At 39.4% G+C, this 27,213-nt stretch overlaps 1 protein-coding gene across 5 annotated transcripts in view; it reads right to left on the reverse strand.

Moving 5' to 3' along the window:
- The window catches only part of DAAM2 (dishevelled associated activator of morphogenesis 2), a 246,966-nt gene that overhangs the window by 92,551 nt on the left and 127,202 nt on the right, over positions 1-27,213 (reverse strand). For all 5 annotated transcript variants that reach the window (XM_060754094.2, XM_067464194.1, XM_060754095.2 and 2 more), the window contains 2 exons: positions 18,597-18,686; positions 2,218-2,292 (listed from right to left, as the gene is read on the reverse strand). In XM_060754094.2, the coding sequence (XP_060610077.2) occupies positions 2,218-2,292; positions 18,597-18,686 (165 nt within the window). The remainder of the gene's footprint in view (positions 1-2,217; positions 2,293-18,596; positions 18,687-27,213) is intronic.

Genomic DNA, 27,213 nt, shown 5'->3' on the forward strand with positions numbered 1-27,213 from the left:
TGGATAATGGAGAAAGGCAGGGAGTTTCAGAAAAACATCTACTTCTGCTTCATTGACTATTCTAAAGCCTTTGACTGTGTGGATCATAATAAATTGTGGCAAGTTCTTAGTGGGATGGGCATCCCAAGCCACCTTGTCTCTCTCCTGAGGAATCTGTACAAGGACCAAGTAGCAGCAGTCAGAACTGACCACGGAACAACAGACTGGTTCAAGATTGGGAAAGGCGTACGGCAAGGCTGCATCCTCTCACCCAACCTTTTTAACTTGTATGCAGAACACATCATGCGATGTGCGGGGCTTGATGAATGCAAAGCTGGGGTGAAAATTGCTGGAAGAAACATTAACAACCTCAGATATGCAGATGACACCACTCTGATGGCCGAAAGCAAGGAGGAGCTGAGGAGCCTTCTAATCATGGTGAAAGAAGAAAGCGCAAAAGCCGGGTTGCAGCTAAACATAAAAAAAAACCAAGATTATGGCAACAAGAATGATTGACAACTGGAAAATAGAGGGAGAAACCGTGGAGGCCGTGACAGACTTTGTATTTCTAGGTGCAAAGATTACTGCAGATGCAGACTGTAGCCAGGAAATCAGAAGACGCTTCCTTCTTGGGAGGAGAGCAATGTCCAGTCTCGATAAAATAGTAAAGAGTAGAGACATCAGTCTGGCAACAAAGATCCGCCTAGTCAAAGCCATGGTATTCCCTGTAGTCACCTACGGATGTGAGAGCTGGACCTTAGGGAAGGCTGAGCGAAGGAAGATCGATGCTTTTGAGCTGTGGTGTTGGAGGAAAGTGCTGAGAGTGCCTTGGACTGCGAGAAGATCCAACCAGTCCATCCTCCAGGAAATAAAGCCCGACTGCTCACTGGAGGGAAAGATACTAGAGACAAAGTTGAAGTACTTTGGCCATATCATGAGGAGACAGGAGAGCCTAGAGAAGACAATTATGCTTGGGAAAGTGGAAGGCAAAAGGAAGAGGGGCCGACCAAGGGCAAGATGGATGGATGGCATCCTTGAAGTGACTGGACTGACCTTGAGGGAGCTGGGGGTGGTGACGGCCGACAGGGAGCTCTGGCGTGGGCTGGTCCATGAGGTCACGAAGAGTCGGAGACGACTGAACGAATGAACAACAAAACCTTCTCATGGGAGATAATTTCATGCTTGGAATCAGTTTTTTCCTTATCCTCAGCAAATAAACCTTGTGATGACAGAGAGAAAGTATTTCCCCAAAAAAACTTAAATGGCAAGCAGATCCACAGAAGGATATACAAGATCAAACACACTTATTGATGAAAAAGTGAAAAGCTGTTTGTGCTCACTTCCACTACTAGTCTTGCTTCAGGACTCAAAGTGAGGCCAAGCTATGGCTGAGATAACATGCCATTGCCTTTCTCTCCCACAGTTGCATTGTAGATGGCATAATCTTGATTTGTTCTGTGTTCACGGCCAGGAAGAGTTAAGGATAGTCATGACCTCTGAACAGCTGTAGATCAGCTTAGAAATTTTACTTTTTGATCTACTATTTCCAAATATTTTATTATTATCCCACCTTTCTCACCATGGGGACTCAAGGCTGCTAACATCTATCTACATGGCAGTTTAAAAGGAGCACTACAAAAGTTTTTTTAAAAAAACAGATGGTAACAGTGTGGTAAAAACAGAATACAGTAAATATACTAAAATTGCCTTTGAAAGTCATATTCCCTTAAATCCCACCCAACCTCCCCAGAGCCAGCCAAATACTATAACTAATCTTTGTCCAAGATCCAGGATTCAACCAATTAGAGAACTAGACATGTAGTCAGCAGGCAGTAAGTTATTGCAAATTGTAAATAAATATTGTGGAATAAAATTGTATGAAACATTAATAAAATTAATAAAATTTATTCTGCACCTCACTAGTTATTCCAGTACCTTTGTATTCACTGGCAAGAAACTGGTTTCATGTCTTAATCACTGAGTAGAATATTGACACAAACTTTTATCTCTCTGCAAACAAAATAGTTTGGAAACTTCCAGGATTTTCAGATTTTATTGAAAAGGGGAGTGGGGCAGGGAATTGTTATGAGTTAAAGAAAAAAAATGCCATACCAGAATATATAACTGAAGGAATTGGTAAGGCCATACATCTAACTTGTTTTCAATTTTCCGAAGCCTGCAAGATTCTTAATCCTGCTAAGAAAGGTATTTTTCCACTGTGACAAAAGAACTACTTACTGCAGCCATCGAATTGATGCGGTCAATATAATAGTCTGGCCAACTGGTAGCAAGTTTATTTGGGTCTTCTTGCTCCTGAAACAGAAAAATCAACCAAAGTTAAATGGCAACTATTTAAGAAAGAAGCGACTCTATTAGTCTGAAAATGGTTTGGTAGTGCAAACACAACATATTCCATAAGCTGGAGCAATGCATAAAAGCTCTGGCTCTTCTAGTCTGACACTGACTCTTGAAGTGTATGAAAATCCCTGGTTCTTAGAAGAGCATTCTGTTACCACACAGAAAATCTTGTTTTCTTTTGAAAGAAATTTTGTTTTTACGCAGAAAATGACATTTTTGTACAATTTTCCCCTTCAGATATATAGACATATACATAAAGTGGATTCTTAGCATCCATCTCCAAAATATCTCATTATATAGGCATATTTCAATGCAAGTATTAAAAATACAAAATATTTCTGCTCCTAAGCAATTCGGAGACAAGGTACTCAACCTGTAACCCAATTTTTTCCCACAACTTTAAAAACATGAAATTGATAAAACGGCCTTTTAATAATCTTGCCATTGCTTTAATATAGCAAACACCAGGAGTCAACCTACACTTTGCTAAATGAGAAGGTTAAAGCTTATATGAAATCATATATATTAATTACTATGTTAGTGAAACCATAATTTGGTGATCGAAATTTGTTGCTTGGCCTTCTTAAGCATGACAGGATTCCTGAAACCCCATAGCATGTCAGTCAAATGTCATGTTATTTGTATTCTGTGAAACAACTGTTTAAATAACGATTGGAGACTTCCATGTTTATTCAAGGTAAAATTTGCTTTAATTATCTAATGCTAGTTTTAAATTTTATCTTGTCATACCCAATCTTTTTCTATGCATTATTAATCAGTTATACCATAAGTCAACCTAAAGGAGAAAGTTGAATGAATTCCCCTTGGACTTTTCCCTGTGGTTTCATGAAGATTTCAATACAGCAGAGCATGAATAAAATAAAGTATTGATTTCCCTTTTAATTTCATATAGATTTTGCCATATCCGTATCCACTCCAGACTTCAGTTTGTATAAAAGACAGAAACAATAATAATTTTCTCTTACATGGTTGTCCAGTTCAGATAAATATATTATTTGTGTTAGAGAATTGTTTGATTATTTTCATATTTTCCCTTTCACATGGAATGGGGCTCAAAGCAAAATGAGTTAACCAAATCTTCTTTAGCATTTTGAAACTCTTTGCTGAGTTATTCCACATCAAACAGGACAAATCTCCTTTTGCAACCTCGTCAGAGCAGTGGTTCCCAATCTTTTTTTGACCAGAGACCACTTGACTAGGGACCACTTTGACCACGGACCATTCTCCAACATTAGTACCAAAAGGGTTATGAATTGGTTTTTGGTCAACTTTAGATTTGGTTTGGGGTTCTGATTCAGAAAACTGCATTGGATAGACCACATCAGCTCACGTTTCTGATACAGAACATACACCATGGTCAGTGACAGGGAAGGAGTGACAGGTGGCATGAAAAGCATGGAAATAAAATAAATAAAATAAATAAATAAATAAATAAAGAGAAAGGAGGCTCACGGACCAGATTTTTGTTCTCACAGCCCATTGGTGGTCCACAGCCCACAGGTTAAGAACCACTGCCTTAGAGACACTCTCAGGGCACAAGGCTTTGGAATTATTTGATGTTCAACTACCCTTACCTACCACTTGAGAAGTGATCATTCCATCTGATCTTAGCTTAGTACTTGTTAAACTATTCCCAAGTATTAAAATGTATCAGGCGATATCTACAAATTACTGGTATTATAGTCTAGAACAGTGGTTCTCAACCTGTGGGTCCCCAGGTGTTTTGGCCTACAACTCCCAGAAATCCCAGCCAGTTTACCAGCTGTTAGGATTTCTGGGAGTTGAAGGCCAAAAACATCTGGGGACCCCAGGTTGAGAACCACTGGTCTAGAAAGACAGAGCTTCCCTCCTCTCAACTGGAAGAGAAAATACAGCACTTTAAAACAGTTTCCAATCAGCAAGGAAAATCTTATGTCAAATGGCTACAAGACAACTTAGCATAGTGAAAAAATACTTTTATGTTCCAGGAGATGCCAAAGGAACGTAAGGATCCTACTCTCCAAAGCCACATAGGCATAAGTATATGGAAACAATTACCAAATGTACGAGAAAGCCATTTATGTAAGAATACATTGGAGAAAAGCACACTTACAATTTACAATGAACAACTCTTTAGATTGAAAACACTGTTGAATGCCAGGTCCATGAATAGAAAAAAGACAAGTACTATGCAGGTTACGCTGTTGAAGCTGGCTAACCTCTGGAATGAAGAATTCACCTGGATAGTGGTCATAATCATTCTTAAATACACCCTCTTACATATTGGAACCAAAACAACCTCTTGTTTTCCAAGGAGTTGGCAGCATGAAAGAATGATATAAAAGTATAGTGGCAATGACAGAAAACTCAAAGCCTGTGTGACCAAAATGAACATTTAAAGGCCAGTTGTTGTTATCATTGCAAATGCAAGTACCTGCCCATAGGAGCTGTTCTGGGTGATCAGAGAACTATTTTACACTGGTTTTCAAAAAGAAAATGCAGACTGTTGAACAGCTTCCTGCAAATAATTTGCATGATACTGTGCAGAAAAGGTCACACAAATCCATTGCAGCTTGGATTTTGTAGTTGACATAGTTCCAGCGAATGCAATCATTGTTCCTGTTTGTTCAGTGTCATTGGACACTTTTCAATTTGTGCAGCCTGAGGATGTGGACAGGATTCTTGGGAGATATGCAAGCCATTACATGTGTATTAGGCCCCTGCCCTTCCTGGCATATCAATCAAGCCAGAGTGCAAAAACAACTTGAACTCTATTAACTCAGTGTGGAGGAGGAAGGAGGAGGGGGTAGAATCTTGCTCTTCCCAGTTGGCTCAGGCAAAAGCAAACTGCTGCAGCATCTCCTAGCTTGTCTGGTCTGTCTCATTACCAACTTCAACCATCTTGGTAATGCTGTTTGGCCACATGGGACAATTTTCATCTATGGAATATTAGAAGGTATATTCTATGCACTTTGAAAATTAAGAAATGGATACAGACTTATTTCAGTTCAACAAAGTCTTGATACTAAACCAGAATCTGCTTTTGGAGGACAGGGTGGGTGAATGTTCCTGCTTGGCAAGGTTGTAAAATTACTGTTTATTTAAAACCATATTTCTTTAAGTTGAATTCTACAAAGAAAACAAAATTCAGTCAACTGTTGCACTGTTCGGCACTGCTCTGAATAGACCAATTTAGTCTTTTTTTAAAAAATACGAAACTTACAATATACAGCACATTGCTAATGGTTTGGGGCGGTGGGTATATGCCTTGTTGTGTTACGATTGATTACATTTTTGTTGGTAGGTGTTCTCTGATTAATGTGTAGAATATAAGAACTCCCCTCTAGGACACAATATGGTTTTGTGATTGAAGCCAAAAAAAGTTCAACATTTTCAGACTATGTATACATATCCTCCCCCACCCCCCTTACCTCCCCTTTCAAGGCAGTTAGGCCACAAGAAGTTTCAGTTTTAGAACAAGATAAGCCGCGAGAACCAAGTTCCTTTGTAGCCTGATGTGATTATTATCCACCGTTTCTTTAGTGCATATATTAAGTGCTTCCAAAGCATTGCGAGGTGCTTCTGGAATGGGATATATTTTCCTAAAGTTTCCTAGGGGGAAAGGCATCATTTAGAGCCGTATTATCCCTCACCCCACCCAAATTTCCATTGAGTCATTTGGGTGTGATGAAGCAAATATCCATTGATGCAATTGACAGTTTAAAGAAGAAATTGCCCCCTGAACAACTGATTTCTAGTGATCAGTAATTAGGAATGGGGACAAATGTTTTAGACTTCTGTTACATACTTTATTATCCTTCTCAATAACAGATTTCTAGAACAAAGAAAAACACTGCTATAAGGTAGTTTGCAATTTCTGGCTCACTTTTATATGCAGTATTTCAGCAGGAGCAAAAAAAGGGGGGGGGGGCTGAAAATGCAGGCATCCAAAGAGGATTGTTCATATGTATATTTACTAGTGTAAGTGGAAAATCTTAAACTTGAAGCTATGGGTGAGCAATTATCAGATATTGAACTAGCCCTTCAGATAACATTGAGGGCCACACACATTCACCCTTCTTGTCTTTCTCTTTGGGAGGGGATAATTGTGATACTTTGTCTTTTAAACAAAAGTGTAGCCAAGACAAGGGAGAACCTGAACGATGGCAACAATTGCCCCTAGAGGGCATAGGATGGCATTTTCTATCATGGGGGGGGGGGGGGGCATTAATACTTAGCATGCTGAAATCTCAAAGATAGCCTTAGGAGGAGGCATGAAATCCACTGATCACACATTCACCTTTCCTGCCTCATGCATCAATGAGTGCAATGTTGTGATTTGAAAAAAAATACAAAATTGTTCATAAGCCACCACCATAAGTATGGAGATGCTGTAGAAATACAGAACGGTAGAACAGTTAACCTTCAAACCTTTCTGATACCTAATTATTCATTTTTAGTTATCATATCACTGCTTCATATTACTACAAATGGAATGTTGATACCGACTAGTTCATTTAAAAAATACCTACAGCATATATAATATTCACACTACAAATGCCAGGAAAACCCACATCCCTAGAAAAACTGCAGGCCTATTGATCTAGATCCAAGAATCCCATCACACTAGCTCATTGTTTTAGTGATTACACATTTTCAGAGTCTACTCAAGTTGATCTACAATAAAAATGTAATGACACAAGAGACTGCACATGGGATGGCATGTTTATAACACTTTTTGTGTTTATGCAATGTTGTCTTTCAACAGTACTATACTGGCAGGCATTTTCACTTTGCATTTTCACAGTAAGGGCACACTGCTAAACTTTATGAAAGAAGACAGACAAGAAGTGTTGCAGACTCACACTGTAAATGGATGTTTCAGTACATCACAGTGTAGAAAAAGGCAAGCTCCTTGATGGCCAAATCTTTCTGTACACAATGATAGTGAGGGAAAAAAGGTGCACAATTTGTTATGCTTTCCCAGGGCATAAGCACACACACTAGGGATGTGCAATAGTTAAAAAATGTTTTGAAAGTCATTACAAAACAGGGGGTGCTGATGCTTTGTTTCTAAAGTGTTTCTAAAGTATAGTTAGTGAAAATTTTGTTACTATAATGAGAGTAATGAAATTTCGTTAATATTTTTATACAGTATGTGCATAATTGCATTACCATAATTGGAGAAGCTTCAGGGACTCATTTCTCCCTCATTTTTAAAAGCTATTGAGAGGAAACTTACTGCAATGGTAGTACACATGTACCACTGTTAACCCACCAATTTCAGAACGTTTCACTTATCCACAGAGTTTTGGGGGATTTTCAAAGTTTTTATAAACAATATTTTTAATAATAAAGAAAAGCTGTTCCTAGTTTGAAAGTGTTATTTCCTGTTTAATAGTGTAGTCCTTACACTGAAAGCAGTTGTTCTTCTCCGGAAACTTCGTTTTTGTAGCACAAACTATGTTACATTGATGGAAACTCAACAAGATACTACAGCAAAATGTGCTATAGAATGATGTCCCTCCTAAGTTTTTGCAGTTTAACAAACAATTAGGAACTGATATTTATAACCCAAGAACAAACCTGTCAGATGGCCAACCAGTCTCTGAATAATATAATAATAAAGAACATCTGTTCCTAGCTTTGAAGTGTTTTTTCCTGTTTAATTGTGTAGTCCTTACATTGAAAGTAGTTGTTCTATCCAAAAACTTTGTTTTTGTGGCACAAACTATGTTAAATTGGTAAAGACTCAACAATACTATAGCAAAATGTGCTATAGCATGTTGTCCCACATTTATTGGAATGCTGGCTGGCTGGCTGGCTACAAAGGAAAATATCTCTTTCTCCCCTATCCTGATTGGTGCTTTCTGACGCTGATGTATTCCGGGAAGTATAGTTTAGGGCAGGGCCTTTTGAATTCTCTGGGATAGGGCTTCTCCTTTCCAAACTACATTTCACAGAATTCTGTGCTTTCCCCAGCAAACTCCACTCCCTCCTGCTCCTAATGGCAAGAGGCTATTAATTTACAGAGAAATTTGAGCTTTTTTCATTTTGCTTTGCTTGTTTGCTTGCCATGAAAATGAAGATCAAGCTGACTTTGGGAGGGAGCCTTCCGAGTTTTATAAAAATACAAATGAAAATGTATAGGGTAAGTTTCAATTCTAAAGTTTTTGGTGTGGGCCACAAAAAAACATATTGGATATCACTTCAGATGTATGAATTTTCTTCTGACTTACAAACATCTGAAAAAATTGAACATGTCTAATATGCCGAAAGTGAGGAGGAGCTGAGGAGCCTTCTAATCAAGGTGAAAGAAGGAAGTGCAAAAGATGGGTTGCAGTTAAACATAAAAAAACCCCAAGATTATGGCAACCAGACTGATTGATAACTGGCAAATAGAGGGAGAAAACATGGAGGCAGTGACAGACTTTGTACAGTATTTCTAGGTGCAAAGATTACTGCAGATGCAGACTGCAGCCAGGAAATCAGAAGACGCTTACTTCTTGGGAGGAGAGCAATGACCAATCTCTATAAAATAGTGAAGAGTAGAGACATCACACTGGCAACAAAGATCCACATAGTAAAAGCAATTGTAATCCTCTTAGTAACCTACAGATGTGAGAGCTGGATCATAGGGAAGTCTGAGCGAAGGAAAATAGATGCTTTTGACCTGTGGTGTTGTTCTGAGAGTGCCTTGAACCACAAGAAGATCCAACCAGTCCATACTTCAGGAAATAAAGCTCGACTGCTCATTGAAGGGAAGGATATTAGAAGCAAAGATGAAGTATTTTGGCCACATAATGAGAAAGCGAGAAAGCTTAGAGAAGACAATTATGCTGGGGGAAATGGAAGGAAAAAGGAAGAGGGGCAAACGAAGGGCAAGATGGATGGATGGTATCCTTGAAGTGACTGGCTTGACCTTGAAGGAGCTGGGGTGGTGATGGCCGACAGGGAGCTCTGTCGTGGGCTGGTCCATGAGGTCATGAAGAGTCGGATGTGACTGAACGAATGAACAACTCAAATACACACATAGCCACCTACCCCCCCCCCCCCTTTGATTTGATGGGTTATAAGCTAGTCAACCATTTTATAATGGCAAAGCTTGTCCACTGGGTTACCACTTGTACTAACGTGATATTCAGCATTGACAACATCACATGTTAATGTTACACTAAAAGTTATAGGATCTTGGCCTTACTGTCAAAAGAAATAATATATTACTTTCATAGCACTTGACAAAACCCAGGAATGAATCTACTTCAAATGAATTCCAGGCCATTGTACTATTTCTGATCTCAAATATGATGTGTGGATAAATTACGTGTTTTTCTGTTATGGAGCCTTCCCACAGAAAGCAGAGATTGAGAGACTAGACAGACTAAAAATTCCATCAGGTCACTTTCCCTGCGATCAGATTTCTCCAAAATACAGTGGCAATATTTAAAATGTAACCCACAGTTATCTCAATTGCTCCTTGACATTCTTCTCATCACATTTTCCAGACCATGTGGGTTGAAAGGGTTATGATTTTTTTCAACATTATACACACATACCCACATAGACATGGACATACCTATGTACAAAATCACTGAATTCTAGCCTCAATCAAACAATTGTAATTCAATATTTTTCAAATACATTAACATATTGAAGGAGAATCTAAGCCCCCAATCTTTCTGCTCTGTTTTTCAATCAGGGCTACCTAGCAGCCAGCTAGACATCAGAAATGGTCCAGCATTCCAGATCTGGATGGAGCTAATGTCTGAGTACATTATGTGAAATTTGAAGAGCGGGGTCATATTTTCTTAAACCCAAGCATTTTTGGAGACCTCAGACTCTGATTTAAATAAACAGTGTAATTGCAGTGTTTAAAACAAGCTTAAACTTTACAATCACTGTATCTCCTACAGACCTTCTGTAGGTTAATGTATAAAATTACGTTTAGGAAAATCTGAACTGTTTCCAAACTAGACTATAAATTTTAAATATGAAAGCTTCCTTATATTCCAGAGCACACTACACAAAAACGTCAGAGTATCAAAAGATTATTTTATACAGTAAGTATGATTTGTGTACACCTACTTGTGTATGCCATGAACCAATAATGTATTGTTGTTTTCTGCAGTATGCTATTCATACATTGATCATACACATGTGTTTCTGATAATCATATTTTCATATGCGGTTCTGGAAACCTTAGTCTTCCAGGGTTTCCAGATATTTGTAGAGATGTATTCAAATATGTGGATATGTAGTTCATCTGATTCATATGATGAACTGCTGAAAACCACAGTGGTCCAGGCACTACGGTCATATTTTCTATGGAAAACAGAAATAGGTAATTATGGTGGGAACAAATGCTATTTTTCAGAGCAAACAACTTGTCCAACAAAAAAAATGTCATTTTTAATTGTTTCTATTTTACAGTGTCAACTTTATACACATGCACCAATGTAATAGTGGCAACTGCATGGGTAAGTACATACATGGTCTACAGACAAGAGCAAAACAAGGCGCAACTCAGGTCAACTTAATAGGAGCATAAGAATGATCCAGGAAATCTTCAAAAAGCATTCTGAACAGGGTTCAAATCCAAGAAGGGATGGATCAAAAAGACTTTAATCAACCTTAATCTAATAAAACACAAGCTCACCAAAACAGAATAGAACAATAGAACGCTACCAAGCAGACAAACCTAACAGAAACAGCAGATTGTTGTCAGTTTTTCTTGGCTGTATGGCCATGTTCCAACTCCCAACAACCCAGTGATTCCAGCAATGAAAGCCTTCGACAACACAAGAAACAACAACTTTAACCCAACAACTCTCCTAGAAGGCTATCTCGATTTGGGGGTGTTTAATCAATCTTAGACTGTCATTTCTGCTATACACATGCAAAACACCAATTGGCCTTCCTTGCTAACCGAACTGAACTACAATTTCTAACATACCTCATAATTGGCTAAACTGACTATGACTGATGGGATTTGGAAGGTCACGGTTTCCCCAACCTTGCCTCAATCACATGAAGGTTCTCATTACCAGAAACATAGATCTAAATCAGGGGTCCTCAAACTAAGGCCCGGGGCCGGATAAGGCCCTCCAAGGTCATTTACCCAGCCCTCATTCAGGGACAACCTAAGTCTGAAACAACTTGAAAGCACACAACAACAGCAGCAACAACAACAACAACAACAACAACAATCTATCTCATCAGCCAAAAGCAGGCCCACACTTCCCATTGAAATACTAAGTTTACATTTGTTAACACTGTTCTTCATTTTAATTATTGTATTGTTTTAAAGTTATTTTTGCATAACAAATAAGATATATACAGTGTGCATAGGAATTCATTCATGTTTTTTTCAAGTGATAATCTAGCCCTCCAGCAGTTTGAGGGACTGTGACCTGGCCCTCTGTTTAAAAAGTTTGTGGACCCCTGATCTAAATGCTAGTTCATGCAGTCAAGTGATAATTTGTCAGGACCACACTTAACACTAAATCAATGATAGCTTTCACTTCAAATAACGTTATCTATTTACACATTCCCAACAAGGTCACAAAATAAGGGAACAAATCTAGACAGGAGATTTAAACAGAATTACTGATCACGCCAATTTCTCTCATCAATGCCAATAATATTAATGCAGAAAGTAACCACTTTTCTATCTCAGTTCAAGCATAAGAATGAAATATAATAGTGCAGCAGATCCTAGAGATATCAACTAGCCATTAAAATGAACAGTTTGAGCCATTATTTTATTTTGTAGGGATGGGCCACTGTTAATCTATATGCATATTATGCACTGGATGTTCAATGTGTGTAGTGTGATTGTGTTCTTAGACATACAGTACGTTTGGATGTATAGCCACATAAGATATATTCTTTCATAGCCCTGTTTCAGATGATTAAATTAAATTATTCCTTACTACATAGCCTCAGACATCTGAAGAATGTTCCTTTAAAAAAGAAGAAAGTAGAGTACAAATATTTTCTGCCTTTCCCATGGTAAAAAGGGAAGAAATTCTTTCGAGTTTAAAAATAAATATATAATTTCAAGGTCCTGACCCCTAGTGACATCCATTCTTAAGATAAACAAATAAGCCAGCATTACATAACGGAAACTGTGAGCTAAGCTGAGAAAGTTAGAGAGCACAAGAGCAAAAACAGAACTCTCATCCCTTTTGCTGTTCCCCAGAATAGGGTTGACATTTCAGAGTTTTATCTAAGAGTGAATGTTCTCCAGTGGAATGTCAGCACTTTGATAGAATCATGAGAAAGAGTTCAAATGGCTTCTGTCTTGATGTCAGCAAGCCAACAGTGAAAAACTGAAAAAACTTGAGGACAAAATATGTGTCACATGTACCATATTACAGTGGGTGGTCAACATAACAACACTTCTGATTTTCAACAATGGGGAAGATGGATATGTAAGAATAAGAATTACATCTTAAATTTTGCTTGGAAATCATTAGGAAGCTGGGTATGTTTGGCTTGGAGAAAAGAAGGCTGAGAAGGGGCATGATAACCATGTTTAAATATGTGAAAGGATGCCATAAGGAAGAGGGAACAGGCTTGTTTCCTGCTGCCCTGGAGACTAGGGACACAGAGCAATAGATTCAAATTGCAGGAAAAAAGATTCCACCTAAACCTTAGGAAGAACATCCTGACAGTAAGAGCTGTTTGGCAGTGGAATATGCTGCCTTGGAACATGGTGGAGTCTCATTCTCTGAAGGTTTTTAAACGTTCCTGAATTGCAGGGCATTCGGCTGAATGGCCCTTGTGGTCTTTTCCAATGATTTTATTATCAATTCAAGGCCTATAGAAGTTGGCTTTCTAGGATGTCTTCTGCAACTCACACTACTGAGTCATCCATCCTTTTATTATTAAGCCTGACTGGCAGTAACTCCCCAGATTGTAGACATGAGTTTTTATTAGCAATAAGTAAAGAGATTTTCTGAGGCCAGATAAAATAAGATATGAGGGAGTATAATGTTAGACAACAATTACCACAACGTCAGACAGACAAGAGACATTATGTTGTTGTTTGTTGTTGGCCATAGTTTCATAGTTTAGGAGACAGTACTAATGGTATTCTGAATTATTAATTTTTCAGATTCTACCCAAGACTATAGGAATCAGTGACACATCCAGGATTTCTGGAAAGTTTATGTCCTCACTGTACATGGAAATCTCTCGTATTAGTTGGCTTGGTATTAACCAAACCAATGCTGCTTTCCCTTTTGAAATCATATGAGTTTGGACATATTAGCATAGTGGCAGGCCCGTAGCCAGGATTTCGTTTCGGGGGGGGGGGGGGCTAAAAAAATTTCTGGAGGGGTTTTGGGGGGGGCTGAGTTTTTTGGGGGGGCTGAGTCTGAGTGAAAGAGGGTCTAGCCTAGCAAACCTTTTGTATCATTACCCCAATAGCCCCATGCATATGGGATATATTGAGTATGGTGATCAGATCATGATATGAATAAACATAACAGTTTAAATAATGCACCAGTAAGGCCTTTTCACGAACCACCATCAGAATTTGGGGGGGGGGGGGGCTGAAGCCCCTCAAGCACCCCCCCCCCCTCCGCCCTGGCTACATGCCTGCATAGTGGGTTACATTACCAGCTATAAAAAGTCTTGCCGACCGGAAGGTTTGGAGTGAGATGAGCTCCCGCTGTGAGCCCTAGCTTCTGCTTACCTAGCAGATTGAAAACAGCAATGTGAATAGATAGATAGGTACCACTGTGGTGGGAAGGTAAAAAGCACCCTTGAAGTAATTTGCAGGAAGGCATCCAGCAGCACCTCCCCATGGCCGAGTCAATCACAGTCTCCAGATGCCGGAAATGAAAAAGAGGCAGGCTTTGCTTCTATATATTGTTTATTAATTGTATAATGGCATTGAATGTTTGCCATATATGGATTCTGTAATATGTTCCTCTCCAGGAAATAGAATGGATTATAAATAAAGTATATTATTAATATTATATTATTATATTATTAAGAATGACATGGTGTCATCACTAAACAGCATGTTGTCGCTTGGTAGATCTATTGTTCATGAGGGAAAGATGGAGATAACACATTTAAGAAAAGATGACTGCATCCATAGAGACACAATCATGACTATCTTTCTTCTCCCAAACAATGTTCCTGAGAAGGACAGCATGTCTTGATGTGTAATCCATTGTGAAAACATTGGCACTCCTCCAATGCATGCTGGGATCGATAGCCTGAATGCAAAATAGCATTACAAACAACAGTGGCCAATAAATCACTATGCAAGAAGTCAGGACTACTGGCAGATAAGCAAGATCCTTGATGAACAGGGTTGAGAATAGACAACCCAGATGAATCACCAGGTAAGAAATTGTTTAGCATGCAGTCAGGGACAAAAGTATGTCTTAAGGGATAAAGGTTAGAACCAAATAATGTGAATGACATATTTAGGTATCAAATATCCTCATTTGCTGAACACTGCACAAACACAGTCGAAGAAATCAACCTCTCATAAACGGCACTGTATCCCCAAAATATAATATATTCAAAACCTTCAGGCAGCCCCCAACCCTACCTCCTCACAGGCATGCTGTGAAAACAGATGACCTTCATGTGGTGTGTCACATCTTTAAATGAGACCAGATGAAAATCCACTGAAGGTTTTCTTTAGAAATTTCTCTGGGAATGTTGTTTTGGGAAAGGATTTGAAAGAGTGAACATGGGATTTAAGGTTACCCCTGACAGAGACAGTGGCACAGCTATTACTAACACGTAAAGTACAAGAATCAGTAAAGCCCCAAACACAGCTTCAAGTGTTGACAACACTACCTATATTTATCAATGTAAGGAAAGGTCAAGCCATAAAGTTCCTACTATAATTTGAGCAGAGAGAGAGATCCCAAGGTTCCTAATAGTCTGAGGCAGCATTCCCAAAATGTTAAACTAAACTCCACAGAAAGGATGAGCTGACATGCTATAAGTGAATGCCTTAACCCCCTTTCTTTTTGTACCTATTGGTTTGAAAGAAGAGGAAAGGGTTTATTTCTAATTCTTAACTTTATAATATGAAGTAACTCTATAATATAGTGACTGCTTTGCTTCAGTTCTTTTAATATTGTTATATGTTTTAATGGCTATTGTATTGATTTTATACTGATTTTATAATGCTGTTTTAAATGTTTTAATTGTATATTGTGGATTGTTATGGTATTGAACTGCAGCCAATTTGTAAGCGGCCTTGAGTCACCTTTGGGCTTGAGAAAGATGGGATAGAAATATGGCAAATAAATAAATAAATAATATGAGAATTTAACTAAACATGCCTATTTCTTCATATCGCATTACTGGTGTGATAAACATGATAACCTAAATATGTGGAAAAATTTATTGGGCTATAGCTCCCAGAATCGCCCAGCTATCATAGCTAACATCTATGCTGACAGAAAAATTAGGAGTATAAAGTACAAAAATATAATAAAAACTAAAAGATTGTGCCATTCATGTTCATGGCAATGATTTATTATTAAGGTTTGAGTTTGAATCCACCTGCTTTCAATCACATTACTGGTGTATTGGAATCACCACCACTTTTTTCCCTAAGAGCAGGGGTCCCCAAACTAAGGCCCGCGGGCCACACCTGCCCCCCCCCGGGGGCATTTATCCGGCCCGTGAGGGGCACTGGGCCGCCACACCTCTTGGTCTTCTCCCGGCGGCGTTGGGTTGGTGCAGGAAGTGCTTGCCCAGGGGACGATGGAGGGAGCGTGCTTCCTCTGCACTGGCACTCTTCCCCCCACATGCTTGTCAGCGTCCCCTGGGCGAGCGCTTCCTACACTGGTGCCAGGAGCACGCATCCAAGGCCAGTGCAGGGAGTGTGCTCCCTGCACCGCCCTTTTCCCCACGCACTTGCAAACACCGGGAGAAAGATGCTCCCTGGCATTGGCAAGTGCACGTGGGAAGAGGGCCAGTGCAGGGAGTGTGCTCCCTCCACTGGCCCCTGGGCATGCACTCCCTGCCCCATCCTCCTCCCAGCATTGGCAAATGCGCGGGGGAAGAGAGCGGGGGGAGAGAGTCAACACAAGTGTTAGCACACGGGGAAGAGGTGGCCACGGGGGTGCTCCCTGCCTCGAGGGGCAGCCCGGTGACTCAGATGCCATGGCAACGGTGCACCTCTCCTGGGGGCTGTGCAAGCACTCCTCTCCAAAGAGGCTTCCCCCAGCAGCTGTGCCTCGAGGCAGTGGGAGAGAGCCCTGTGGTTTTGATGACAGAGCTGAAGCAATTGAAGGTACTGCAAATCCCATAATCTGTTGAAGATCCTACCTCAAAGTCATGGGACTTCTGTATGCCAAGTTTGGTTCAGATCCATTTTTGGAGGAGCTCAGAATGCTCTTTGATGGCTGGTGAACTATAAATCCTCAGAACTGCAATTCCCAAATGTCAGGATCTCTTTTCCCCAAACCCCTCCTGCTTTAAAGAATAGCAATGATATTTAGTTCTATTGTAATGTTTCATATATTTGTAGAGTTAAAATTGTATTGAAATGTAAGCTGCTTTGCCCCCTTCCACACAGCTGTATAAAATCCACTTAACTGGCTTATATGGCAGTGTGGACTCTGACAATGCAGTTGAAAGCAGATATTGTGGATTATCTGTCTTGATATTCTGGGCTATATGGCTGTTTGGAAGGGCCCTTTCAGACAGGCCCTATATCCCATGATCTGATCCAAGGCTTTCTGTTTATTCCAGATTATCTGGCAGTGCAGACTCATATAATCCAGTTTAAAGCAGAAAACCTGGGATCAGATCCTGGGATATAGGGCCTGTCTGGAAGGGCCCACAGTTTCCTTGTGGAGACAAAAAATGGTGTATAAATAAACGTAATGATAAAATTGTAGAACAGAAATCTTTTCCTGGTTTGAAAGTGTTATTTTCTTTTTAATTTTGTGGCCCTTATTTTGAAAGTAGTAGTTCTTATCCAGAAACTTTGTGTGCCTGCCACAAACTATGATGGCAAGAGGTTATGGGAGTTTGGCCAATAGGCTGATCAGTTAAACATATTCATGTGTTCCCTGTTGTTATAGTAAGCCTATTACCCCTGCTACGACATGCTTGAAGTCAACATTTCATTTATTTGTAATTAGAAATAAATGTTTCACAATATATAAAATAAATGTTTCACAATATTCCCGTGTAAACTATAGTCCGGCCCCCCAACAGTCTGAGGGACAGTGAACTGGCCCCCTGTTCAAAAAGTTTGAGGACCCCTGCCTAAGAGGCTTTACATGGCAGGCAGATAAAACACAATCTTTTCCTTACTGGCGACAGTTATAATTGGTTGACACAGATAAGGAAGAATACCGTTTCAATTTGTTTTGGACAAAATTATCAAACTTCATCAAGCCCATATCCTGAATGAAAACAGAGATATTTTGTTTTTTAAAAATGTGGATGTGAAGAAAAATGAAGCTGATAGGTTTTCTTGTCCTCCAACCATTTAGTTGAGATGTGTGCCACTGCAGAGAGATACTGGAAATTATTGGGCAAACGTAAGGACAATGCTGCGAAAAAGTAGAAACGGTTCAGACAGTAAAGACTGTAACCAGAAATCAATTGCTAACATTGTTCTGGATACAAAAAGCCCTTGATCTCTACTGGAATCTGCTTGTGTATTCTGTGTGAGATGTTCTGTGTGAGACAGAAATCTGTGGATGATCAGGTTCCATTATATACAACCATGTCGCAAAATGTCCCTTTTATAAAATGGCAAAATCAAGGTTCGTTTTTTGGAATATTTTCAAGCGGTGGATAGTTGATTGTGTGGCTGCAGAATCATTGAATATTAAGAGCTGATGGTACTGTGTCGGGCAACAGATGGTGGGGGAAGATCTCCATGTTTCAAAGTTCCCACATGGCACTCCAAACAGAGCATAATCTCCCCGATTCTTATTTATGATTCCAATAATCATCCAGAGGTCCTGGGCATCACTATACTATTAGATTTCAATCGATCAGTTCCTACTTAGAAATGACTTTCTAAGTAGGAACTCCTCCCCAGTATGACCACATTGGTGCTGAGACAACATACCTATTCCATCCTATTAGAGGAATCTACTAGTGAGGAGGAAGGTGAAACCAGAGTATAAGAATGGTGAAGAATCAGGTGTCCTGCAAACCTAGGACCTTGGGTATAGGAGATGGCCATCCAGCCTCTGCTTAAAAGTCTCCAAAAAAGAGATAGATTTAAATTAAAATAAACAAAATACCTTCTTTTTGCTGCAGTAAATCTGCCATTTCTTCTCTGGAGGGAGTGCAAACATTGCCTCTCTGTTTTTATCTGTGAGATCCAACTCATCCTGGAGATAAAAATGGAGAAAAACATAATATTAGCAATTTTGTTTTTTACATTAGACTTTCAGGGCTCCCCCTACATCCACAGGAGGGATGTTTGTTTACTTCATATTCAAATCTGAAACCACAGAGTTTCAAAAGAATTGTTTTCCTCTCAGTTTGATATGAACATTTGTATACAGTTTCCGTCTTTTTTTCTTTTCATTTTGGAACATTTTGATGAAAAATTCATTCATATAAAAGCATTATTTTTGTATAAAAACAGAAAACACTGTTGTTTGCTTACAAACAATTTCCAAAATGTGAAAACTCCTATGGCAGATTATTATTTTAATGGTAGGGGCACCTCACCAAAGATGAAAAAATGTGAATATTATTACATTCTCAATACAGACACAACTGCTTTCAGCTTCCTTTATGGAGAGAAAAAGCAAGGTATAAATAAACATAAACATAACAATAAGAACATTATGAACAACGATGTTAAAGGATAGTGGCCTTTCAAACTTGGAAAGTTTCATCTTTGCACAAGATACCGAAATCTTGAGCTGCTTCTAGAGACACTGAATAAATTTACTCTTCAGCCCAGCATATCTAATAGGGGAATAAATCTAACTGGTGGTCTCCATCATAGTTTAATAACAAATCATTTGATGATTCTATGCTTGCTGGAAGAAGAAGAAAAACTCAATTTCTTCTTCCTCTTCCTCTTCCTCTTCCTCCTCCTCCTCCTCCTCTTCTTCTCCTTCTCCTTTTGCCAAGAACAGCTGCCAAATGTTTTGGATTCCAGTTCTAGGAACCCCAAGCCAGCATAGACAACAATAAGGGGTTATGGGAGTACTAAGTCAAAACATTAGGGAAGTAACGTGTTGTGTTGATAAACCAATTCGGTCAATAACACCAAGGTTCCACTTTCAGGTTGATAATACTTATTAAAACAGATTGAGTATTCCTTATCCCTTTGTTTTTGTATTGTTATATACATACATAACATAAATAATGAATTATGTTAGATATGGAAGTCAGATCTAAACACAATATTAATTTATATTGCATATACACTTTATATACCCAGTCTGAATGTAATTTGATACAATTTGAGAAGTAATTTTGTGCACAAAACAAGTCTATGTACACTGACCGATCCGAAAGGAAAGGTGTCACTATTGTATAAACCCACATGGAAAAAATGGATTTTGTAGTATTTTGGATTTCATAATTCCCAATAAGAACTGCTCAGCCTGAATACACAGATTTTAATCAACTGCTTTAGAATCTGTCCTTTTAGATCAGGACAGATCAAAGAGTTGGAAGAGACCTCGTGGGCCATCCAGTCCAACCCCCTGCCAAGAAGCAGGAATATTGCATTCAAATCACCCCTGACAAATGGCCATCCAGCCTCTGCTTAAAAGCTTCCAAAGAAGGAGCCTCCACCACACTCCGGGGCAGAGAGTTCCACTGCTGAGAGCCGTTCAGCAGTGGAACTCTCTGCCCCGGAGTGTGGTGGAGGCTCCTTCTTTGGAAGCTTTTAAGCAGAGGCTGGATGGCCATTTGTCAGGGGTGATTTGAATGCAATATTCCTGCTTCTTGGCAGGGGGTTGGACTGGATGGCCCACGAGGTCTCTTCCAACTCTTTGATTCTATGATTCTATGATTCTATGATTCTATCACTTTAAAAATCCTATTCTGTACAGTAAGCTAAAAGGGACAACTTTTCTCTCTGCAAAAAGCTATTACAGTTTATATTGGGTAGGATAATATTCAGACAAACAACACATCTTGTGCACTGATGACAGAATTGTCAGTATGTCTGAACCCTAATAACTTTTGATTTATACCCACGTATAAGTAAACTGCAGTTTGGGGGGGGGGGGGTTATGAATCTTTATATGACCTGTGGATATGTCAAGGGTCATTTTGCAGACACGGGAAAGCATCAATGTGACCTTGTGGGAGTCACCACCACCATTTCGGTACCCAAGCATTCAAAAAGGCCAGAAGTGGCACCTTAGCTGAGAGAATAGAGGGGGTTGGCACTTCTTTTAGAATCTCGTTTGGTAGACTAAACTTTTGCACTTTTTCAGGGAAGTGAATGGTTCTTTTGATAATAAGACTTAAGATACAGTACTTACATTGACTCATGGATAAATCAACTCAGGTTTTTTGGGTTGATTTTTTTGACTAAAGTTTCTAGACTTATACATGAGCATATGGGGCACCTTGTCCTCTCTATGCAAGACCTTTCTGTTTAGAACTCCCACTTTGATCTGCAAACTTGGAATAGAAAGCAAGGTACACTAAAAATATCAAAATAACAATGAAATATAAGAAATCCCAAAATGTAGAGCAAGGTTCATTGTGTCCTTTCACTGAATACATGATAAGACAAGGAGGGAGAAGTACTGCATGTGGTACATACACTTTTCTGATGCTTTCCAACACACATTTTATGTCATGCAAAACCTAGGACATTTTATAACAAAATACTTTTAGAAACAGAAGTGGGACAGACTCATCCTTTAATTTCCCAATTTCTGCCCAAATAAGTTTTTCACAAAAATACATTAAGATGTATTTTAGACAAATTATATGGAGGATTTCACTTGGTCTGTAAAGCACTGTTTGTTAAATTTTGTTCTATGTGACTCTATACAGAAACGTGTACAGTATATTCTTGTTACAGCAAAATCCATCATTTCCTGAACTGTATCCACAGAATTCAGGAGGTGTTTTTATGAGGGGAGATATGTCAAACAAGGAGAACCCTTGAATGCAGAGAGGAAGCCCGGTATTAAGGTGACATTGGGAGGACTTCCAAGGTATTAAAAATAAAACCCTGTACTAAAATTGGGACAATGCCACTTTAAGACAGTCCTACAATGGCTTACTTGGAAAACTTTCTGGATTCAGAAACTTGTGAAAACAGTGAGCTAAAATTGCATACTGAGTCTGGTAGCTGCTGCTGACAGATTTAAAGGTCCGCAGAGATTTCAGCCAGCAGAAAGGTACAAAAGAAATACAAACAGTAACAAGGCAAGGTCCTTGCCAACAGCACAAGGTAGGAGAAGCCAGAAGAGGGGGGAAAGGGAGGAGATATGCGTGAAGAGCAAAACCATGTGGAAATGTTTAGAGTGAGTTTTCAAACAAGAGGACAGCCAAGCAAGGCAAGAAGTTTTATCTTTGCAATGCAAAATTAGAAATACTTCAGCCAAGAACACATTCTTGGGGGGATGATATGGGGGAGACAGACTGCATCATATCAGGACTTAAGGAAGGAGAAGATTTGAGGGGCCAGCTGTTAACAAAGGATTGTACTTGTGATGTTGTGGATATCTGGTCTGGCAGCAGTTTTACATGGAGTCAAAGAGCTAGGACATCTTAGAGTTGTAGGGACACATCCAAAACAAAGGCACCACTGCTTTGAGGGAAATGCCTAGCCATTTTCTTAGACAAAAGTAAGAAACAATTTATTGGATCTTATTCTCTGTATCATAAAAAAAATCTAAGAAACTGACAGACTGCTACTGTAATAGTATTTTTTTAAGAAATTCAGCTGCAATATCAAGAGTTCTTTTACAAATGGCTAGCCCCAAATACAGAGGAAGGTAGAATACCTGGCTATTTACCCACAATATACAAGTCAGACCTCAAGCACAACCATAATTGTCCTCGTTGACTGGACACAGCTGCTATAATCCAAGATGAATCTGTGAATGATACATATGAAGCTTTGTTTATTCACTCTTCTAAAAGAAAACACATTTGGTCATCTAGTATATATGGAGCTTCTGGAATTCATGGCAAGAGTGTAATTAAGGTACGTTGAAACTGAAAGCAACAATAAGGAAGGGTCACCTATTTTTCTCACTTTCATAATTTTTAAGAAAGTTATAAATTTAACAGGGTCATGTAATGACTTCTTATTTGAAGGATATGTTCAAATATTATTATTTTATGTCTAAATCCAATTGCTTGTACCAAATATGACTTACCTGTTTAATCAGTTGCTGAATACTTCAATAAGAAGTATTCAACACTTCCTTATCTCCCTTATCCAGAAACCTAAAATCTGAAAACCTCTGAAAACTGAAACTTTTTTGTTATCATCCACCCACTTTCATATTAAAGTTGATGACTGTGGTGCTCCTCCTCACATCTCTCGGATCCTCAGTCTTGTCTGGAACATCAGACTGGAACGAGACCGGAGAGAGAATGATCTGTGAAATGGTAGGAGGCGTAGTTTCACTCAAGGTAAGTTGTTTTCTTTTTTTTTTCTATTCTGTCTTCCTGCCCTTTCTCCTTTGGGAGTAAATGGCAGATGGGGGGGGGTGATGAGGGGGGGTCTCTCTACCTCCTCTTTATCTGTTTTTCCCATTCTCTTTCCCCTTTTCCTGCAGAGTATATAGGGGAAGTAGTTGAGAGTCTTTCCCTTCTATTCCCCTTTTTTCCTTGCAGAGTGGGAGAAATTTACTGGGTTTGTTCCTCTCTTCTAGATTCTCTTTCTTTTTTTATTGTTTTTGTTAGGGCTGTGCTGAATCACATTCGCTCTCTCTCTCTCTCTTCCATCTACTCTCTCCTTTCTCTTCTGTCTCTTCTTCCCCTTCTCTCTTCTCCTCTCATAGCTAGTCATAGCCAGGCTCAACAGAGGGCACCCTTTAGAGCAGGTCCTCCTAGCAACTCTCCCTACCTTCTCAATAACAACACACATCGTGAACAAATTAGATACAAGGCTAAAGAGAGACGTGAGGATTCTGTGCAAATATATGTACTATAAAATTACATGGGCGCCCTAGAAAATTCCTAGAGGGAGCATATTTTGTTATACACAGTGGGTACAAGAGTTTTACTATGTAATAAGAGAGATGTCTTTGAAAACAAGTATAAATTGCATATAGTACATATATCCCCTGCACACAATCAGAATCTTGAGTGGGACTGGGGGCAGAGAAATGGAAAAATCATAAGAAAATGTGACAGTGTTGTCTATTCCTATTGTGTGTCTCCTGTTGCTAATTTAGGTTACAATCCAACTTAGCCAAGCAGTCATAAAATTGTCAGTGTGGGGGAAAGAGCTCTCCTAGGCTGGAAGAATACCAGAAAGACCAAAACAATGGCAAACACATCTGTGAAAAACTGCAGATACTCTGATGAGACACTCAGATACTCTGGCACTTCTCCAGCAGTAATTGGGTAAAAACAGAGATAGGATAGGGGCAGAAACATTTATACATCCAGTGCTTAAATCTTATCCAGGGAGGCTTTGAGGTTCTGCATTGCTTTTACAATAGCAGATACCAGGCTCTACATTAGAGGAAAAATAAAACTTTTGGAGATGTATTAAAAGGTAGTAAATTGCTAGCAGAACATATATAATCACCCTGAGTAAATAGAAAATTATCTGAAATATAGAAGTTATCCTGATCAGCCCTGTAGAAATAAATGTAATAAGCCTAAAGATGAGTTCATATCTCTTCAAACAATAGTGGTGCCCCAAGAGCTAGCCAATTTCAGTTAAATAGCTGTTGTTGAGGCATCTATTACCATGACCCATATAAACAGAGCAACACATATAAACTGTGCAGACCTGCACCTACAATATATTGCCACAGCACATCACTTCCAGTATACTTGGGTCAAATATAACTAAGATAACAGGGTGCACAAAACAGCATTGGCTCTATCTAACTCCATATTGTACACAGGCAAACAGAAAATGTGCTGATAGGAAACATTTTGGACAAGTCTCTTCATCAGTACAACACACAGAGAACACATTTATCAAACTTCTTAGGATGTAAGGAGCTATTTTTAACCACCACAACTTGGCCATCACGTAACCAAGGTGCACCAGATGTGACCAAATGTGATGACATACCACTTCTGCTTAGAGTAGATGGCAATTTTTAAGATTGTTTCACATTTTAAAGTATGTGGAGACTTCTGAGGTTGTGGAGATTAAACCTTTCTCTGGCAAAAGGCATGCTGAAAGAACTTAAAAGTTCTTTCTCCTCTATTCTCTCTACTGATTTTAACCTTTTTGAAGCTTGGACAGGAAAATAGGAGTTGCTGCCCCCCTGAAGCAGTGCTGGTACTGTACCCTCAATGTAGAATGACCATCAATGTATCCATGGGACATATCAAAATCCACAATTTTGGCCCCATAACTTGTCCTCTACTCATGTATAAGTTGACCTCTTGTCAATGGCAGCTTTTCAGGATAAAATTATAGGCTTTAATTTGACTTGTGGATAAGTCAAGGATCATTCAACATAGAAAGGTAGCACCAATGCCACTTCAAGAAGCTAGTCATCCCAGGCTTACACCACCATTTTTTCTCCCAGGAGTTCAAAAAGGCCAAAAGCAGAGAGAATAGATGGCTTTGATGCTTTTCTAAGTTCTTAGCCTTCACCACTCCACTCAAAGTGGCCGGTTTCTGGTCAAAGGACACTTAGTATAATGCCAAGTTTAACTTGTTTGTGTTTTTAAATACATTATTTGTACCCTCAATTCACAACTGACATGATAAATAAATACCACTCCATTCTGGGAATTACAACTCCCAGAATGCCTCAGTGGGCACATCCAAGGCACGCTGCCACCCGGGACAGCTGAGAGTCGTAGTGCAGAGGTGCTTCCTTGGGCCTAGGAGAGACCGGTGGCCTTTGGAGGAGGAGAGTGGGGGGAGCGGCAGGGGGGGAGGAGCTCCTTGAAAGTAAAGTGCGGAGTGCGGTGGGGGCAGTCCAATGGGACACCACCCCCAGCAGGTCTACATGGCAATGCGGCCTGCCGCTCCTTCTTCCTGCACCCTCCCTCCCTCTGTCCTCCTCTGCCCTGCATTGACAAGGTTTGCACTTGGGATTTCTTGTGACTAGATGGGCATAGCATTGAAAGAGGGGTAGTCTTGTACGGGAAGTATATCCCTAACTCTATATTTTATCTTGAAAAGTTAGAGGTCATCTTATATGCCCAGTTTTCTTGTACTCCAGAAAATAGGGTAATGGATTAAAGTAACATGAACCATTGATGTTTATTCAAATAGTGATTCTTTATGATCTTGAAACAAATGAAATCATCATTTTGAATGATGACAAATTATCGGTTATTTTATTTATCGAGTCAAAAAACACAAAGTTTTAAAACTTGGCATTATGCTAAATGTCATTTGACCAGAAGCTGGCCACTAGGAGTGACTCTGGTGTCACCATGAGATGTTCCTCCATTGTGCATGTGGCAGGGCTAAGGTTGCATTGTAGTAGGTGGTCTGTGGTTTGCTCTTCTCCAGACTTGCATGTCGTTGACTCCACTTCGTAGCCCCATTTCCTAAGGTTAGCTCTGCATCTCATGATGCCAGTGCTTTCCAGGTCACCCAATCTTCTGTGTGCCCAGGCGGGAGTTTCTCATATATTATGGGTAGCATATAATTTTAATACATTTATTCCAAACTTTGAACAAAAATAGTTTTTTTAAGTTAAAAAACCCTGCAAAATCTAATGGGGAAAATCTATAATATTCTTGGAGCTGGGTGTCTCCATAGCTCATTGTGCTCCATGACATATTCCATTTTCCCAGTGGTATGCCTAGCTGCACTTGCTTTTTAAAAGATTTTTTTAATGTAAAGTTGTTTGAAAATGTATATATCAAACAGATTTGCCCTCTAAAGAACTGACTCTGCCTCTATAAGCAGGATGACTTGTTGCTGTGAAATGTATTAAAGAGTGCTAATATATGCTAAGCTAATCTTAATGGCATTAAAAGGTGGCTCACAAGGCACAATAGGTATTAAAGAGATTCTCTTTTCCTCCAGTGGCAGAGGCTGGCACATTCGGCAAGGATGACACATGCTAGCAATGAGGAAGATACTGCTGGTGTATCCTTTCCTCAACATTTAACATCTACTCTATCCCTCCCTCTCTCCTACACACACAATCTCCAAGGACAGAGACCTTTTTCTCCCACGTGCACATTGACTGTACTTAATCACTTATAACCTTTGATGCAACTTGCACATGTCTACACACATATGCCTATTTCTCTCACACTTTTTGTACACAATACACACACAACTATCACAAACACATTTGTAGCTTTGACTGCAAATTTGATCATTTGCAGATTTCACTGAAATGTAATTTCTAGGCTCTGTAGGTCCTCCAGTCAGACTGATGTTGACCATTCGCTGGAGGATCTAGAGATTCCTACAGAAGTGTTCTCTTATTTTAAATGGGGGTCATTTGCAGGTTTTTTTTTACTTTCAAAGGGTCCTGTGGTTTTACCCACACATTCCCTTCACAGATCTCTTCTCTATGGACATGATCAGAATTAAAGGTAAAGGTTTTCCCTTGAAGTTAAGTCTAGTTGTGTCCAATTCTAGGGGGTGGTGCACACCTCCATTTCTAAGCCAAAGAGCCGGTGTTGTCCGTAGATGCCTCCTAGATCATGTGGCTGGCATGACTGCATGGAGCACTGAGACCTTTCTGCCGAAGTGGTACCTATTGATCTACTCACATTTGCATATTTTCAAACTGCTAGATT

This window comes from Anolis sagrei, chromosome 1, assembly GCF_037176765.1.
Source record: "Anolis sagrei isolate rAnoSag1 chromosome 1, rAnoSag1.mat, whole genome shotgun sequence".
NCBI lineage: Eukaryota > Metazoa > Chordata > Lepidosauria > Squamata > Dactyloidae > Anolis > Anolis sagrei.